The sequence below is a fragment of the Pteronotus mesoamericanus genome, unplaced genomic scaffold, assembly GCF_021234165.1.
Source record: "Pteronotus mesoamericanus isolate MK-2021 breed Mesoamerican mustached bat unplaced genomic scaffold, CSHL_Meso_final contig_105, whole genome shotgun sequence".
In the NCBI taxonomy this organism is placed as follows: domain Eukaryota; kingdom Metazoa; phylum Chordata; class Mammalia; order Chiroptera; family Mormoopidae; genus Pteronotus; species Pteronotus mesoamericanus.
Window position 1 is genome coordinate 5,319,494 of NW_026555006.1, and position 17,368 is coordinate 5,336,861.

Genomic DNA, 17,368 nt, shown 5'->3' on the forward strand with positions numbered 1-17,368 from the left:
TCTCAAATTGAAGTGTTTTTCAATTCCCTACTGGGCTTCTTCTATGGTTTGGCTATGAGCTGCCCTTTACTGAATATTTACTATGTGCCAGGCTCTATTGATCTTAATTAATACTTTCAAATAGTCTCATTGGCCTAGAGCTTGCCAAACCCCATCTTGGTGTGCTTCCATTTCTTTGTCTCTATTTCATGCTAATGTTCTATTTTTCCCTATCTGTCTATCATTAAGAATTTTATAAGGGTGATGCAACTGCTTTTAGTAGTGTAGACAAATTTAAAGAAAAAGAAATCTAATGGGCTAGCACAAACTGGTTAAAATCAATTTTTTAAAAGATCTAATTTTTTTGCATTTTTACATTAAAAATTAGTTACTAAATAATATGTACAATATAAGACTATTTATGGAAACTCCACCCCCAAAATATATGTTATAGATACATATATATTAAGTGTACAGTCCAGGGTCTGGAAGAATATATACTAAACCAGTCACTATCTCTGAGGCAAGAATGGAGGGTGGTCAGAGTGGCCAAGAATCTTTCACTTTCTCTACAGTATCTGAATTGTTTGTAATAAAAATGATACCACTATACACTTGGGAAGCTGGCAGGCAGGGAACACCAAAAATAAGGATAATGATGATAATAATAATCATCATAAATTTGAAGGTCTAACATTCTCTGATCAGCCTGTTATATAAATAAATGGCTATAACCATCACATCACTTTACAGAGGTTCAAAAGAAGGAATGGGCTTGATTTCTCAGATCAAGATCACAATTTCCTGATAATCCTGCTTTACTTAGCAACTTAAAATGCCTAAGGGATGGTCACACACTGTGAGTCATGCTCTTAGGACTAATGAAAGAATGCAAAGCTATGGTGTCCTCTTTCTCCCTTAGTCTTCTGAAGAGGCCAAATTACCCAGCTAAACAAACAAAGACCGTTACAAACTTGATGGGTCCAAACTTTATGGTCCCAAGCACAAAAGCCATCATTCCAAATACTCTTACCAAAATCTTGCCTCCTTTACTCCACTGCGCCCACCCAGCAAAGCCCCTGCAGCACCAGCCATCACCTTTCTGGAGCGCAGCACCCAACAGTCAGACTAAACACTGCTCTACACTCATGGTTCCAAGACACACCCCCAAATTTTGACCAAATACTGAATGGCCAAATGTTAATAATCAACATTCTGCCAAAGTAGAACCTGAAGCCAAAGAAATTACAAAACTTTAGTAGTCAAACTTTACAAATATGACATACATGGTAGAAACTAATTTATTAGCACTGTCAATTATTGGACTGCTCCTATTTTCAAATCATTGCTTGTCTGTGATGTTAAATAAATGGCCACTTGCAACAGAGGTTCAAAGAGGAGCAATGGATTTCAGGGTATCTTGCTTGTCTCTTAACATTTTCTTTCCCTCATCTTCTGTATTCTTCATTATATTTTGATCAAAGATAATTTACCATGGATATTTCTATATAGAATTTTGGAGTTTTTCTCCTTGTGAAACTTTGAGGTGGCAAGGCTGACACTCTACTTTTAATTCATCTTTATGAGATGTGAAGCACTTCTAAATAGGGCTTTTTCTTCATACACTCACAGAATGCAGGGAGGTTAAGGGCCAGATCTTTGTGAGCACTACCTTCCTGATACATGTGTATTTTCATCAGATTGTTCTAATGAATGCAAAAGTCATGTTAAAAGTTCAGTTAAACCAAGGTACCCTAATCCACCACATTCATACTTCATACTCTCATGACATATAATTTGTTTACATATCCCTCTGTCCTCCACTAACTGGGTTCTGGTGGGAAGATGCTGGTTCTAATGTTTGCTCCAAAGCCTACCCCTCAGCCAGCCAGAGTGGGAATGAAGCAAATAACAGCACAGTCAGGAAACTGTGGGAATAAGCTGGAGAGAGCCTTGATGCCACAGTGAGAAATCTCAGGCAATCCCTCTCTCTCCTACCAGAGGAGGTGGTTCTGAGTCCGAGACAGCTCCTGCCCAATTAGCAGACTTTAAAAAAACCTAACTGAAAGATAGTTTAAACTGTCCCACTCAAACCAACAGAAACTGTTTTATTTATACACATCATACCTTGTTCTTAAAAGAATTTGAGACAGTAACTGACATATTCTATACTTACTTGTACATCCTCAAGCTTATGAAGTTCTTAGGTTCAAAAAGCTGGCAGTTGCACAGAGGTACTTTGCATGAATGTCATCCTCATCCTTCCCCAGCCCTGCTAGGTCACAGCAATTGCCACTACCTAGCAGGGAGGGAAAGAGTGGAGCAAAGCGGTATTCCGAAAGTGGCAGCAGGAACAGTGGCTACAGCTCTCAAACATATGCTACAAACAAACCTCTCCTCTCCAAATGGCATTTTTAGGATCTAAGTTTTAAGTCCTAAGTTTCACTGATCAAATCTTGAATTAATCAGATGAGGCCAGTTCTATACACATACACTAGGGCAATTTTAACTCTGCCAAATTCGGGCACAAGGTAATGTTCAAATGATAGCTTACTTGTATGATGGGAAATGGAAGATAGTTCATGTTGTTAATAAAATAAAGGAGGCTATAGCTATAGCCCATAAATGCTCCAGCCAGTAGGAAAAAAAGGTGATATTCATTTAAGCAGGTTTGTGCAGCAGGGCCATCTAAGCTGAAAAGAAAAAGTTAGGTTATCAATTCAACCATCAGGGACACCCATTACAGTTTTAGGCTCAATATTTAACGAAGGCAAGGCTTTAACTTAATCACTTGAAGAAATGCCCCAAATTCTAGCAAAATTATTTGTTTTAGGTAAGTGTGGACAGAAAATTAACAAAACCCCTTTCCCTGTTACATGAGAATTTGATCTTTAGTTAACTCTGTCCTCTGAAAATCTGATAAGGTTAAGAATGTCTCCTTAGATAGTAAGCAATGCAACTTACAAACTGGTAAACTGCACCTGGACTAAGAGGACCTAAAAACTATATATTGTACACCTGACAGAGATGCCACAACTCAAGCTTTTCTGTGTTATTTCTTACAACTGGAATTGTAAAGAAAATGTATCACCATGAGGGGAGAAAAAAACTGCTGTATATGATAATAGCTGGGGCACAAAAGGAAAGCAAATATTCAGTAGTACTCATGAACATTGTTTTACAGTCAACGCAGAATAGAGAACTTAAGATTATTTCAGTAATCTTTTTTGATTTTTAAAGTCGCAGTATCAACCTGCAAATCTTATCCATGCCCTGTGTTCAAAAACTGTATAAATTTCAATGAAAGCATTTTACTGGAGGGGGTAGTTAAAATTATTTAACATATTTTTTAATTTGTTCTTCCCATACTATCCATCCTTCAAACTCCAATATAAATGTCACCTCCTTGGTTCCTCAGAAAAATAAAACAGAAGACCGATCTATGTTTTTCTCCAAACCAAAAGAAAAAAATCTTTTTCCAAGAAGGAGCTGGTTAGTAGTGATCTTGAAGGAACAGCTGGCAATGGAAGTCTTTCCAAAAGGAAGAAATCTTTCCCCAAAGAGGAACCAGTTAGTGATGCTGAAGAGGCAGGTTAGCAAGAGTGTGTCCAAGAAAAAGAGGACTTTCTCTTCCAAGGACAAGCCCATCAGCAGTGGAGCTGAAGAAGCTGCTGGCAGCAAAAGCAGCAGCTCCAAGAAAAAATTCTCGCAACTATACCAGGAAGATTAGAATGGGCATTTCCCTAGCAGGGTATTCCCCATCCCAACCCATCTCGTATACCTCAATAAAGACAAATTAATAAGAAAAAAAAAATGCCACCTCCTCTAAGAAGCTATGCTACCTCTCTGCTTTCTGAACTCCGCACAAGCTTCATTTGCACATCTCATTCTCTTCCTAGTACAGCCTATTTTTCACACATTCCTGTTCCTCCAATACACCCATTTTGGTCCATAGCTTAACTCCCCTCTTGTGCTCAACTCTCAAGGAGTTTATGTAGCCTATGTATGAATCACTCTTGTAAATCCAACAGCATCTAATGTAGCACTGTACATAGAACAAATGGTTCTAAAAAACTGTTGAATTCAAAACATAAAACATCAAAAATATTTGATGTAAAAAAAGCGCCTTCTATGTAAATCTAGAAAGCAAACAATGTCCATAAACTATCAAACTATACAAGTCATCTCTGACTTAATAACTAAACAAGATTCCCTAGAGAAAAATTTAATACTACCTCTCAGTACGAGTGCAGGGAACCACAAGAAAACTGTATCGGCCCTTGGTCATCACTGCAGCACACCAAGCCACCATCATTCCCATCGCAGCATGAATTAATGAGTGCACGAGTTGCTGAGGATGAATGATCTTCCCTATCAGTGCCAGTCTGGAGCAGGGAATGGAAGGCACAACTGCAAAGAGAACACATTAATGGGGCTTCATAATCTGCCACATATAACATCAGAGGACCTAAATGACTCTCTCTCATCCTTACACAAGTACTCCAAAGGGCAGGAAGAAACCAGAGTCCATATAAAATACAGTTCAGAAAAACATCTAGTTAAAAATTCTAAGTTAAAATAATTTGAGAAAAGATAAAATACAAGGAGATGCACACACAAAATAAGAAAAATCAAAGAATCCAAAGAGATGAAATCTAAAGACAGTGTAACATCTTTCATTTCTTTTTAAAATTCTTGATAGCTCAAATAGTGCCTACACCAGCAATCTCCTAAGTACCATAAAAAATAAATAATTTTTAAAAGACAGTGCTTGCCCTCCAGCAAGTTATCTTTATTTCAGTTTTTGAAAATTAACAATATACAATCCATCTGTAAAAAATAAAACAAACTAGGTAAATATTGACAACACTGAATACAAAAATAAAAATTTGTATGGGAATTTCTAATATATTCCTAATAATCAAAAGAAGTTTTCTGGACAAGAACTGTGGGAGGTGAGTGTGGGTGTGAGGTGAGGGACGTTGACCATTTAAACAGCTATTACAGGGTTCCCTAACCTATCTGTAGGCAGTCTTCTTTTAACACACTCAAAGTGAAGATATTGGGGGGAGGTGGAAAATTAAGTGCAATGGGAAAGGGCTTAGGTGCTTTACACTTTGGGGAAGCTGTTATCACCTGTCCCTCTTCACTACAAATGCTCAAAAAGGGCAGTGCGAAAGAACGCATGCTGTAAGCCAAGGAGTTCTGTGCATGGTTTGAACAGGAAAAAGATCAACAAGTAATGAGATTAGGAAAACAAAGGAAAAGGGGACCTACTGTAACATCCAGGGTAAGAGTTGAAATTTTATACTGTATCTAACAAGAAACTGCGGAAGAGCTAAAAAGAGTAATGGTGTCACAGTAAAAACAAGTATTGTCAGAAAAAGCTTCTTATTGTATCTTTAGTAGAAACAGACTCAAGGAATCTGAAAAGCAAACTGAGGGGGGGGAAGAACACTCTGGGATCTAGCAGGTGATTCTCTCAAGCAAAACACAATATTTTTAAGTTTTTGGGAAAATCTCAGAATTACAGACTTTTACATTTGAGGAAGACCTAAGAAATCACCTGGTCCTAATCTCATGCACTAAAAAGGCATTATTTTTATAACATTTACATCTGCTAAATCACAACTTGAACACGAGCTGTGAACCATTAAAAGATCTAAGTTTTTTGTGGTAAAATATACTTCAAGTTTATTGGTTTACCCCTGACTGGGTAGCTCAGTTGGTTACAGCATTGTCCCGATTCACCAAGGTTGGAGGCTCGATCCCTGGTCAGTGCACATACAAGAATCCACCAACGAATACATAAGTCAGTGGAACAACAAATCGGTGTTTCTTTTTCTTTCTCTCTCCACTCCCTTCCTCTCTCTCTAATATCAATAAATAAAAAATAAAAATAAAGTTTATCATTTTAACCACTTTTAAGTGGACAGTTCTGTGGCATAAGCACATTTACACTGTTACGCAAAATTACCATAATCCATCTCCAGACTTTCCCATCTTCCCCAACTGAAACTCTGCCCCCATTAAACAACAATTCCCCAAACCCTCCTCCCTAAAGCCCCAGGCAACCACCATTCTACTTTCTGTCTCCATGAATTTGACTACTCTAGGTATCTCATAAATAAATCATATGTTTGTCATAAATAAATCACAGAGAAACTAGCACTCAAATTTTAAGATAAGATATTCAAAGTATGTGATTATGTATGCATTTGTAAAACTCTGACATGAAACACAGCCTCTATTACACACGTATACAATATGCATTGTCTGCCCTTAATAAAATAAATTGTTATTTTTAAGTTAATTAGTTTTTGAAAACTCACCTGTATAAAACTCCACATTGAAAATACTTATTATTATTATTACAACTGACAGCAGCAGGAGGTAAAAGATTACACGGGAACTATATAGATCATTGAAAGAATCTAAAATAGAAGAGAGAGGAATTAGTAAAGATCAGTCATGTAGACATATTCAATACACTACAATAAAAGAGGGGTTTGAATCACAAATATAATTTTAACTTTAAAAGTTGTCTTTTCTTTAAGAATGTCCTCATACACTGCTGACAGGTCCTACTGGACATCCGCGTAAGAACCACAATGAGACTTATTTGGACCAAGCTCTGGGTCCTTCAAAATTATACTAGAATTTCTTTCAGATGACCTAGATGTTAACATCAGACAAAATACTACCATATGCAAACATATTTCATCATGTGAGACAGAGAAACACCATATTTAGTAATATATCAACAAAGTTTCTTTTTAAAATGTAAATATTTTTCAGATGTCTTCTTTAAAAATGCCATTAGCCCCTATAGCTAAAAAAGTATCATTTCTGGAACTAGCATAAATCTATAAATCATCTAAATTAGCTGAATTAAAAAACAAAAAAAATCAGGACATCCCTGTGAAACACCAGTGCACTGACATTTTAGAGCAGTTCAACAATCAATAACCCATTTCAAAAATATGACAAACTTTAAAATCTATACGTTTTATGCTTAAAGACATGAACAAAAGAAAAAAAACTGCAAGGACATATGTTTGCCGAATAGACTAACACTTAAAACCAGTTTTTAAAAAACATAGTTAACTAAAATTAATAAAAAAATTAAGCATTCACAATTAAACCCAAGCACTGTACTCACTAAAAAAAAAAAAAAGAAGACCTGATTGATGTGACTAGAGTAAGAAAGAGAATACAACTTCTCTGAAAGATTTTGTGAAGCAAAAGTTGAAGAGGACAAGTAACATTGGATAGAATAGCATAAATCAAATCCAACTTATGAGATTGGAGAGAAACTGTTATTAGGATTAAAGAACACTTGGCTCATGAAATGGCAAAATTTTTCTCTCCAGTGCCAAGTCTGAACAATTGATAATGGCTCTAGATTACAATACTGAATATTCTGAGACTATGACTAGACAGCCAAGATCAAAAGAGCAATAAGTAATGCAGATTCAGGTGAAGTAGTTAACAAAATACTTTCCATCCCTGCACTGGTTTTGTAACAGTGGGCATTGTAACTGGGGAATTGTAAGCCACCCTACCTTTTTTTTGACATTGTTTCTGTAAATGCTGACTCTAATATGTAGCTTGTAAATAAAGAGCATGTCTGTATAAGAATCCTAGGAACTAACTTCAAAAGATACAGATTCCAAACTTCAGGCATCCCAGCTCCAGATTTTCTGACCTTCAACCGTGGAACCAGGATGACAATAAAGTCAGGATGACATGAAGCCAGTATGACTAAACCAGGATGATGCACACGGGACCATCACTTGTCTTATCGTAATGGACTGTGCTCATCTGCATGTAGAGAACTTTTCAACCCTCTCCCTTGATCTCTTTGTTCTGCCCCCCGTCCCTCCTTATAAAAACCTCTGCCTCCACTGAGATGTGTTGATAGGCTCTGAAATGTGAGTCTCCCATCTTACAGGAGATGGGCTTTGAGACATGAGTCCCTCATCTTCCCAGGAGATGGGCTTTGAGATGAGAGTCCCCCATCTTCCAGGTTACCAGCACCTGAAATAAAACCACTTTCCTTTCACATCAGTACCTGTCTCTTAACTATTGGCTTTTGAAGCAGCCCACAGGTGGACCTGAGTTCGGTTACAGTTTATGGTTTAATTTCATCTGACCTGTGGGACCCATCCAAGAAGTGATTGATGTGTCACAACAAAAACTTAACATGGCTTTAATTCTTCAGCAACAATATCTCCAAAGGCCAAAAAGTAAAGCTTCAAACTCCTTGAAAACTGGCATTTTCTTCTGAAAAATTAACACACTTCCCATTTTCCAAAGCAAAAGAAATTTATTGTTATTATTGTTGCGAGGATATAAAAAGTATTTCAAGGGTATTTGTGCTGCTTAGCCTTAGGCAAAACTTTAAAGACTTCAAAACCTAGCCTGGAAATATTTCTCTCTTTTTATTTTTTTAATTCTAATATGGCATAATGGAAAAACATGGGCTTTGAAGTCTGAAACCAATGTGCAAATCCTAGTTCAGTTATTCATCAACTGTGTGTCACCAAAGACTTTAACCTCAGTTTCCTCATTTATAAAGTAGGGGTTAATACCTCTTTATTACAGAGTTGTAGGAAGAATAAGAGGTAATATACTTAAGGTGGTTAGCATGGTGCCTGGCACACAGTTGATAGTAATAACGGATAGCTCATCAACCCTCACATTTAACTCTTATGTTCCCTTGTCTTTAACTCTTTTCCTCCTCTTCTCTCTTCTCATCTTTCTCTTATTAGCCACAATATAGAAATAAGTATTCATAATTTTAGACAGGTTTTTAGAGAGACGTGTCATATTTTCTATCAATAAGTTTTAAATAAAGAACAGATCTTCTTAAAAAGATGATCTCAATAAAGCTATCAAAGAGACAAACAAAAAATTAAGTTTTCATTTACATGCTCTTCTCATGATATTTTTTTGTTCATGTGATAATAAAGTCTCTAACAGGTTTACTAATCTTATTATATGATGAAAAAGTGGTCTAAGTTAGGAAGGGAATGCCTTAACATTACCTCAAAGTCAATGTTTTCCCATGTCAATATAAGCAATAACTGAAAATATATTTGAAATGTAATGAAATTTTTACGTTGAGAAGGAGGTCCTGCAAATTTGTTTTCCCCAAATTGAATACCACTTACCAGAGAGCCACTGTATAGGATGAAATAAATCAATGCTGCTGAAGACTATAAATACTGTGGAACATATGGGTAGAAGCAGCACTGACCAGATGATACTTGCAACTATCCTCCAGCCCAAAACCTGTAACAAACAAAATTAACAAAATCGCTCAATCGTGAAGTCAGTTAAACTATTTCAGTTACGCAAATCCTATCTTTTCATACAGGATGTTAATTACCAATATTTACACCAGACCACAGTCCATGCAGGTATATATAAACCTCAATGGTTATTGCTATTAATAACTTTAATTTACATACCGCTACAGAATCTTGTAGTATCAGTGAACTGATGGTTGTATTAGTCGAGTCAGGTGCCACACTAAAAATCTGGGGGGTTGTGGGAGAAGGGTGGTGGGAGGGAGCAGGAGTAGTCTTATATGTTTTACAATTGCATTTTACAGCAACTTATACGTGTCTCTGCAGGTTTAACTGACAGAGACATCAATATCTAAAAGGTTGTATACATTTTATAAGAACTATCTGTATATTGTAACTGTTTACAATTATTAGATACACACTCCTTATTGGGCAACTGACACACGGTATTCATGCCTGAATCACCAGTGCCTACCATATTAGTGGCACAAGATTTACTGTTGAATAAGTGAATACAAAAACAAAGTGAATGAATACTGAGGGGGTTTAAGCATGAAAGTGACAATTGAATTTATATTTTGTAAGGTAAAACACCCTTGTGTATGTAATGTGGCTATGATAAAGAGGGATCAAAGGGGACAAGACCCCGACAGGCGGCTGTCCATCGCACTTGCCCAAACCAAAGATAAAAAAGTCAGTGTCTGAAGGCGGGCAGGGCAATGAAAAAGAAAAAAAAGAATAATTGTAGCCACATTTGTGAAACACAATCTACACGACATCAGTGATTGATAATATAGATAGTAAAGAATATGTAAGACTTGACTCCAAAGTTTTTAGCTTGGGATACAGGGCAGACGATTGTACCGTTGGGGTAGCCTAAAAGGGATACTACTTCTATTTCTCTCTGCCCTCACAGAATAGATGCAGAACTATTGGTTCAATTTCAACGAGAGTATTTCCTGACCTCAGTCCCAGAGTGTACACACTCCTTTAACAACTACTTGTCCTGCTTACTTTGTCCCTAACCCCAGCCTCTGCTAAGACCTCGTATTCACATTCTTTGCAATTTTTCGCTCTTCTACTCCCAAGTGATAAACAAGTTACTTATTTGCACCTACTAGGTACACTACCCCTGCATAGGCTCTTCCTCCATTTCCTGCTCCAATTCCCATGCAGGTCAGCCCCCAACTCTAACTAGCTTCCACTCCGAATTCCCCTTTCCCCCGTAACAAGTTTGTACTCAGGACGTCACGCACGCACACACCCTGTACCCAGCTTTCTCTAGCACACTCCTCCCACCTTGTAACCAGCTTCCACTCAGAACTCCCACTACAACCCTGTAATGAGCGCCCCCACTTTAAGAGGTCCCTTCCCCACGCGCTCCCACTACACTTGAGCGGGCTCCTCCCCCACCCAGAGCGCACGCGCGGTGAGCGCCCGTCCATCCCTCCTCACGCCAGCAGCGGCCAAGCGCACACCACCGTGAGCGCAGCACTCACGCGCCACAAGATGTCCCGCGACCCGCCGGAGCAAGGTTGACTCGCAACCGTGGCCATGGTGATGGCGGCCCCTACTCTGAGGGGTGCAAGCGACAGTGAGCCCGCCCGCCACCGCTGTTCAAAGAGAGGAAGGCCCCAGGAGGACCCCGTTGGGGCTGCCTCGAACGCCGCCTGAGCGAAGCCCGGCCCAGGTCTCAACCCAGTCTTTGGATGTTTCGTCTGGACAGGCCCAGTATGCCATAATTGCCCCGGAGACAGGTGTCCAAAAGTGTCCTGGGACTCCAGAACTTGCTTTCTGTAATCGAAAATGTCTTTCCGAAACAGGGTCCAACGAGGCCCCAGAAATTGGGGGTGGCGCCGCTGCATACTGGGAACTGTAGGCTCTACGGCCCTCTGGGAGCAAGGATGAGCGTTGCATTCTGGGACTCGGAGTTCCACAGTACAGCATGCTGGGAGAGGAAGTCTTCCCGAAGGTACTTTGTGGCCTGCTGGGATTCGTAGTCTTCTATAAGGCCTATACTAGCCACAGCGCTGATGGATCGGAATTCTAGTTAGAAAGATCTGGCAAAGTCATTTGTCCTCCTTTCTCCGGATTTTACTTTATTGACCGCCTGAAAGTAAAAATCAAAGTATATTTTGGCCCTCTCCACAAAGATGCTCACTAATTTTATGGAAGTGGAAAATTCTCTCTCCTTAACCGAGCGTTTAGTTTTTTAAAGTCTGGTTTCCAGTTTCATCCAGCGGGGCCATTTTCTAAGTAGAATATCTTGACCCTATGTGATCCTCTATAACATAAGGATAAAAATAAAGATGGCATCCAGTGATGTTGTAGTGAGGTAATAAAATGCTTTATAAATATTATCATTAATTCCTGCCAGTGAGGAAAACGGCTTTTTACCAATCCGAGTCCCACCTAATGAAGTCTTTGGTTGCATTGGACCTCATTTAGATACCCGGAGGCATACTGCTAACACCTTTTAATGCCCAATTACATAGCACAGTCGACATTCAGTACTCTAAGAAGACAGAGAGAGAGGTTTAGTGATTTACTGACTCTGAAGAAACTTACTGGAGCGAGACAAATTGAGATCTCACATACTGCTACGCAGCATTGCTATTAATGGTTTCCTGAGTTGTTTCAAGATTGTATGGTATTCGCATCCAAAGAGCTAGTATCACTCACGTCTGAAGCACTGCAGGACAAACTGGGAATACATAGGCAGATCAAGTGCTCTGATGGTGTGGCTCAGTGGGTTGGGCATCTCTCCGCAGAATGAAAAGTTGCCAGTGCGATACCGTCAGGGCACATGCCTGGGTTGTAGGTCAGGTCCCTGGTTGGGATGTTTCTCTCCCTTTCTTTCTCCCTCCCTTCCCCTATCTCTAAAAATAAGTAAATAAAGTCCTTTTTAGAAAAGAGAGAAGAAAATAGGCAAAGAAGATCTAATATATGAATAATGGGAGTCCCTGGAAAATCTACTCGTTTAAAACCACCACTCTTCCAACAACATTCAGGAATGCGGGAATTACTTTTTCTTCTCAAATTGTTTTAATATTGTTAATAAGTCATCATTTTCCTAAAGTTTTCATTTCAAAACTTTCACTTATTGTATAGTTCTGGGCATCTGATAGCCTGAAAAATATTAGGGGATGGTGGTGGCAAATAACCCTTCTTTCTCCCTTTCTGTAACCTGTTTAGTGTCAAATTCAGTCCTTCCAAGAGAGAAGGCTGCTAACTCTTGATAAAATATGATTAGCCATTTCCAAAGGCAAATAGGACATTTATTTTGAAAAAACTCCTGGACAGATCCAGTGTCTCTTGTGCAACATAATTTTGATGAGTTGAGCAGAAATAAATAAATTCAAAACACATGGATATTTTCTGGGGTGGGGGGCAGGAGAACACATTTCCTAGGATAAACCTAAGTCATTACTATTACTATTATTGTTAATTATTATTTTACCAGACTCTAAACACCTTGGGGAAGAATTCGAAAGGATCAGAAAATTGAAAATAAGGCTCAGACTCCTCCGTCCTTTGAAGCCCCCTCTGTGGAGCCAGGCTCTACCTTTTGTTGGCTGTTGTGTGGGGCTGCCCTCTGCTGCTTGTTTCTTGGGGGTCAGATTTCAAAGGAAAGAGAGAGGGGAGAGACATAAGGGAAAATCCACATAGTGAAAGCAAAGTATGTAACCCTGATTTCAAAAATGGACTTTTCTCCCTTTTAAACTTGCCTAGGTTGTTTACAAAGTCTGATTTAACTTTCTGCCTATAATAGACAGTAAAATGAAGTCTGCGCATCAAGTTGAGTGTGCTAGGTGCCTCATTTCCAAGTATATGGGGAAGAGGCTGCATCAAAGGTTTTTCACAGGAATACTTAAGTGCCTGGGAAGCAATAGGCAAAGACTTGAGAGAGTCAGACAAATGATTTGAATCCCAGCTCCCTGTTTAATAGCAAGTTAGTGTAAGTAACTCAACCTCTTACTGCATGTTTACTAAACTGCACAAAGAGGAACAATAATGTGCACTGTTTTGTCTTTTCATCTGTCTGTCTAAATTGAGCCCCATTACCCACCTTTCAAATATGATAGTCATTAATACGGCTAACCAAATATTTCCAGCTCTCTGCTTTCTAGACATAATGAGATTGCACTTCATGACCCTCTTTAAAGTTAGGTATAGCCATGTGACTGTGCCTGCGAACAAATTGTGAGCATAAGTGACATGATTCACTTACAGGTGAGAGACTTAATTGCCATTTTAAGACCCCTCAGAGCTCTCTGTTTTTCTGACACAGTGACCAACAATATTTGACATAGTGGTTGTTCCACTGACCCCAGGGACCGGAGTTACTAGAATAAGCAGAGTTTCCCTGCCAATCTGTGATAGATTTGTAATATGAGCAAGAAATAAAACATTTTAAACTGCTGATGTTTTGAAGTTGTTATTGCAGAAGACCCTAACCTATCCTATATGATACAAGCAAATCAACAAACGTGATTACGTGAAGAGGGCTTGAAAAGTGTTTATGTTGTTCTGTTATTAATTCATCCCACCAGCAGTTACTCAGCACGAGTATGGGCCAGGCACTGCGCTGAGCCCTTTGGGGGTGTACATTGGAGCAGAGTCCCTGCTGTCAGGACCTTCCTGTCTGGTATACAAGTCCCACCTTTAGACACTCACTCTCCTAAACCATACCCTCAACTAATGCATCTGGTAGAACTGGTTACCACTTTTTAGTTCTTAAGTTGTCCTTGGGAAAAGGATGAGTGCAGGCATAAGAAGCAAAAACTGACTTGCTAACAGACCCCCTCACCTCCTCACAACCATGACTTGCTTTTATTCCTTTTTGCCTCTGCTTAAACTGGACTCTCTGTATCTTCAAGTGCCATGTCTTCCGGGAAGCCTTTCCTATCCAATCTCTCCTTCCTATAATTCGTATAATTCCACCATTTAGTGGATATGTCTTGCCTTGAGTAGCACAGTAGTGAAAGAGCAAAATTTGAAGCCAATCATGTGCACTAGAAATCATATCATATAAATTTAATTCTCATACTTGCCCTTCAAGTGAAGCAGGAATTCACACCCACATCTATTTGAATGTTTCAAATTTTTAATATAGTTTTTCAGTGTGTGATTTATTTGCTTGCTCTCTTTTTTAATATTTAAAAAGGTTTGTATTTTTTATAATTATTTCCTTTATATAACATCTTTAATCCCCTCTATTTGGGAAGGGCAGTTGTTGTTGATCATTTCTCTCTTATGAACAGCATTGAAATTACCTAATACCTTCCTCCCCTCCTTCTCCAGTATCTGATTTGAAGCAATGTTCTTTTACTCTTAGTTGATAACTAAAAGGCAATCAGCAAGCTTATTGTGCCTTATAAATGTTTCCCCTCTTCTTTTCCCATTTTTGTTAGTTATATTTTATTTTTAAGTGCACAAAACCAGTGCTGTTGTCAAAGTCTGATGACAATCCAACTCTCCCTTGTAAGTGACTTTGTCTTTTAGCCTGGATACCACAAATACTTTTTCTTTAAACTCCACTAATTTTACGCCCTGGCAGATGCAGCTCAGTTGCTTCAATTTATGGTCAGGGCACATACTAAGGTTGTGGGTTTGGTCTCAGGTCCAGGTGCGAATGATTCCCGGTTTGAGTGCATATGGGAGGCAACCAATTGATGCTTCTCTCTTGCATCGATGTTTCTCTCTTCTTCTCTCTTTAAAAAGCAATAAAAAAATGTCCTCGGGTGAGGATTAAAAAATAAATAAAATTTTTTTAAAATCCACTAATTTTACTAGAGTATGTCCATGTTGATCTTCTGGGTTGAGTTCCCCAGGTATCGGGTATGTTCTTTCTCTGTGAAGTCAAACTCTTTAATTTTTTTCCTCAGGAAAAGTTTTTTATTATTATAATTTTTTCATAGTCTCATTATTTTCCAGAACATACATAATACACCTTTAGAATTTTTTTTCCTATCTTCTATATTCATCATTTTCTCTTTATCTTTATTCACTCTGGAATTTACATTTTTTTCCTTCTTCTCAATTTTTATTCCCTTAAGGCATTATCTGCTATGCAACAACTATGTTACTCTGACATTCCTTCTAGTTTAATCTTTTGTGAAATGTTTTCCCTTTTCTTTCCTATTCAGTTTTATTACCTAATTTCTACTTTCTAATTCTGATTTGTTCTTTTCTGTCTTGTATTATTTTTTTAACTTGCATTAGCTCAGTTTGAAATGTTGTTATAGTTTTTATCTGGTTCTGTGGACATGCTTCTGGAATGCTTTCATTCATTAGGGATGTTATTCTGTTCCTTGTTCTCATTTTTTAAAATAACTTCATTATGAGATTTGTTTGCAACCCTTTCAGTTGCTCGTTTTTATATGAAATTAGTTTCCCTGCACACTTAGGAGGGAGGAGTGAGCCAGGACAGCTTTGCCAAATTCAAGGTTCTGCAAGCTTGAACGTCCAAACTTTTGGTGTCTCTGGGCCACACTGGAAGAAGAGTTGTCTCAGGTCACACATTAAACACACTGCGACACGTAATCACACACACACACAAAAAAAAAAATTCTCATAATGTTCTAAGTAAACTTCTAATTTTGTGTTGGGCCGCATTCATAGCCATCCCGGGCTGCCTGCAGCCCGCAGGCCACAGGTCGGACATCCCTGGGACAGCTTCCTTTTCCATATTTTCATGAAGTGTTCAAAAATATGGCTTCAGATGCTCTGAGATCTCCTCGTTCTGTTCCCCATCCCCACTCTCACCTGGACTTCCCTTTCCTTTGCTCCAGATATCCCTGCCCTTCCCTATTTGTATTCTATTCCTGAATTTTTTCCTCTGGTGTCCTGAAGAGACACTATGTCTGGTTTTGAGAGGTAATAAGACCTGGTCTGCTCTAGCTTCTTCAGATCTTACTTTAGAGCCCTGGTACTCATCAGCCACAAACTGGGTTGTACAAACCCCAACCCCACTGCCAAATGCTCTTCTCCTCTTGGTCCTCTGTACTTTCCAGGGAGTACTTGCTGGCTATTTTGAGGTTCTCGTATTTTTAGATTTCTCAGGTACCCTGTTGCTTCCCTCTGCTTCTTTCCACAAAATTGCTGATACTGTGTAAGTCTTCAAACTGACAATGGTTTCCGCCTACCTGAATTCTGGGGTTTGTGGTGATATCTTGTCACCCAGTTCTCTTGTAGATGTTGTCCCTAGGTTTGCCAAGGTGGCCTTAAGCTCACTATCACCTGAATTTGTGTGTGCCTTTCTTTTTTGTCCTGGTCGGCCTCCTAAGTACAAATGTGTCTTTGTAGCCTACTGAGAAATACCTAGGGAACTCCTGAACTGAAGAGGACAACAAAAACAGTAGGGAATCATCAATAGTGACCTGGCAGAAGCTCAGCCTTCCAGATGGTGTGCATTTTGAATACAAAGTATTAAAAAATATCTTTGAGGTGTCACTGGTTTCTCCCTTGAATGTACTCTAGCCAGAAAGGCTTGCCACCTTGAAGAGGCACTCAAAGTGCCCTAAAAGAAATTTCTAAAATCATTGTCAAAATAGGTTGTAAGTGAGCATGTTCTTTAAACCAAGTGTTTCATACTTAGAGGAGGAAAAATTCAGAAGCTCAATTTAACCCCCATACCACAGCAGCTAGCACACTACATCAAATTCTCAGCAGCCTCCAGCATGCTAATGACAAAAATCAGGGAAGAACGTGAGGTCAAAGGCATGAAGTGCAAACACAGGTGTTATGTGAGGTATTTATTTTGCAACCATTAAGTTCAGTTGCCCAGTATCAGGTCAGCAAAGACAAACTTTCAGGTGACTAATGAACCCCAACCAAAGTTCACACTGGCCACTTTAGGATGGCAAGCATTTGGAGAAAAGAAGAAACCTGTACACAATTCAGAAAAGAGACATCAGAAGGTAGGGTGGATCCACTTTGGGAATCAGGGGCGTACCGAACGTGAAGCCCATCACACGGCGTGGGAGGCGGATGCAGGGCATCCGAGCTCGCCCGACCCATTCCCTCGTATTTCACTCCAGATCAGGGCAGAGCCACAATGATCACGGACAGGT

General features: G+C 39.0%; 1 protein-coding gene across 1 annotated transcript in view; it reads right to left on the reverse strand.

The window, feature by feature from the left end:
* Positions 1-10,967, reverse strand: part of NDC1 (NDC1 transmembrane nucleoporin) — a 44,110-nt gene extending 33,143 nt beyond the window's left edge. Inside the window, exons 1-5 of the mRNA XM_054573331.1 lie at positions 10,793-10,967; positions 9,156-9,276; positions 6,312-6,413; positions 4,215-4,389; positions 2,534-2,672 (exon numbers count right to left, since the gene is read on the reverse strand). Of these exons, the coding sequence (XP_054429306.1) occupies positions 2,534-2,672; positions 4,215-4,389; positions 6,312-6,413; positions 9,156-9,276; positions 10,793-10,849 (594 nt within the window). The 5' untranslated portion in view covers positions 10,850-10,967. The remainder of the gene's footprint in view (positions 1-2,533; positions 2,673-4,214; positions 4,390-6,311; positions 6,414-9,155; positions 9,277-10,792) is intronic.
* Positions 10,968-17,368: the final 6,401 nt, after the last annotated feature.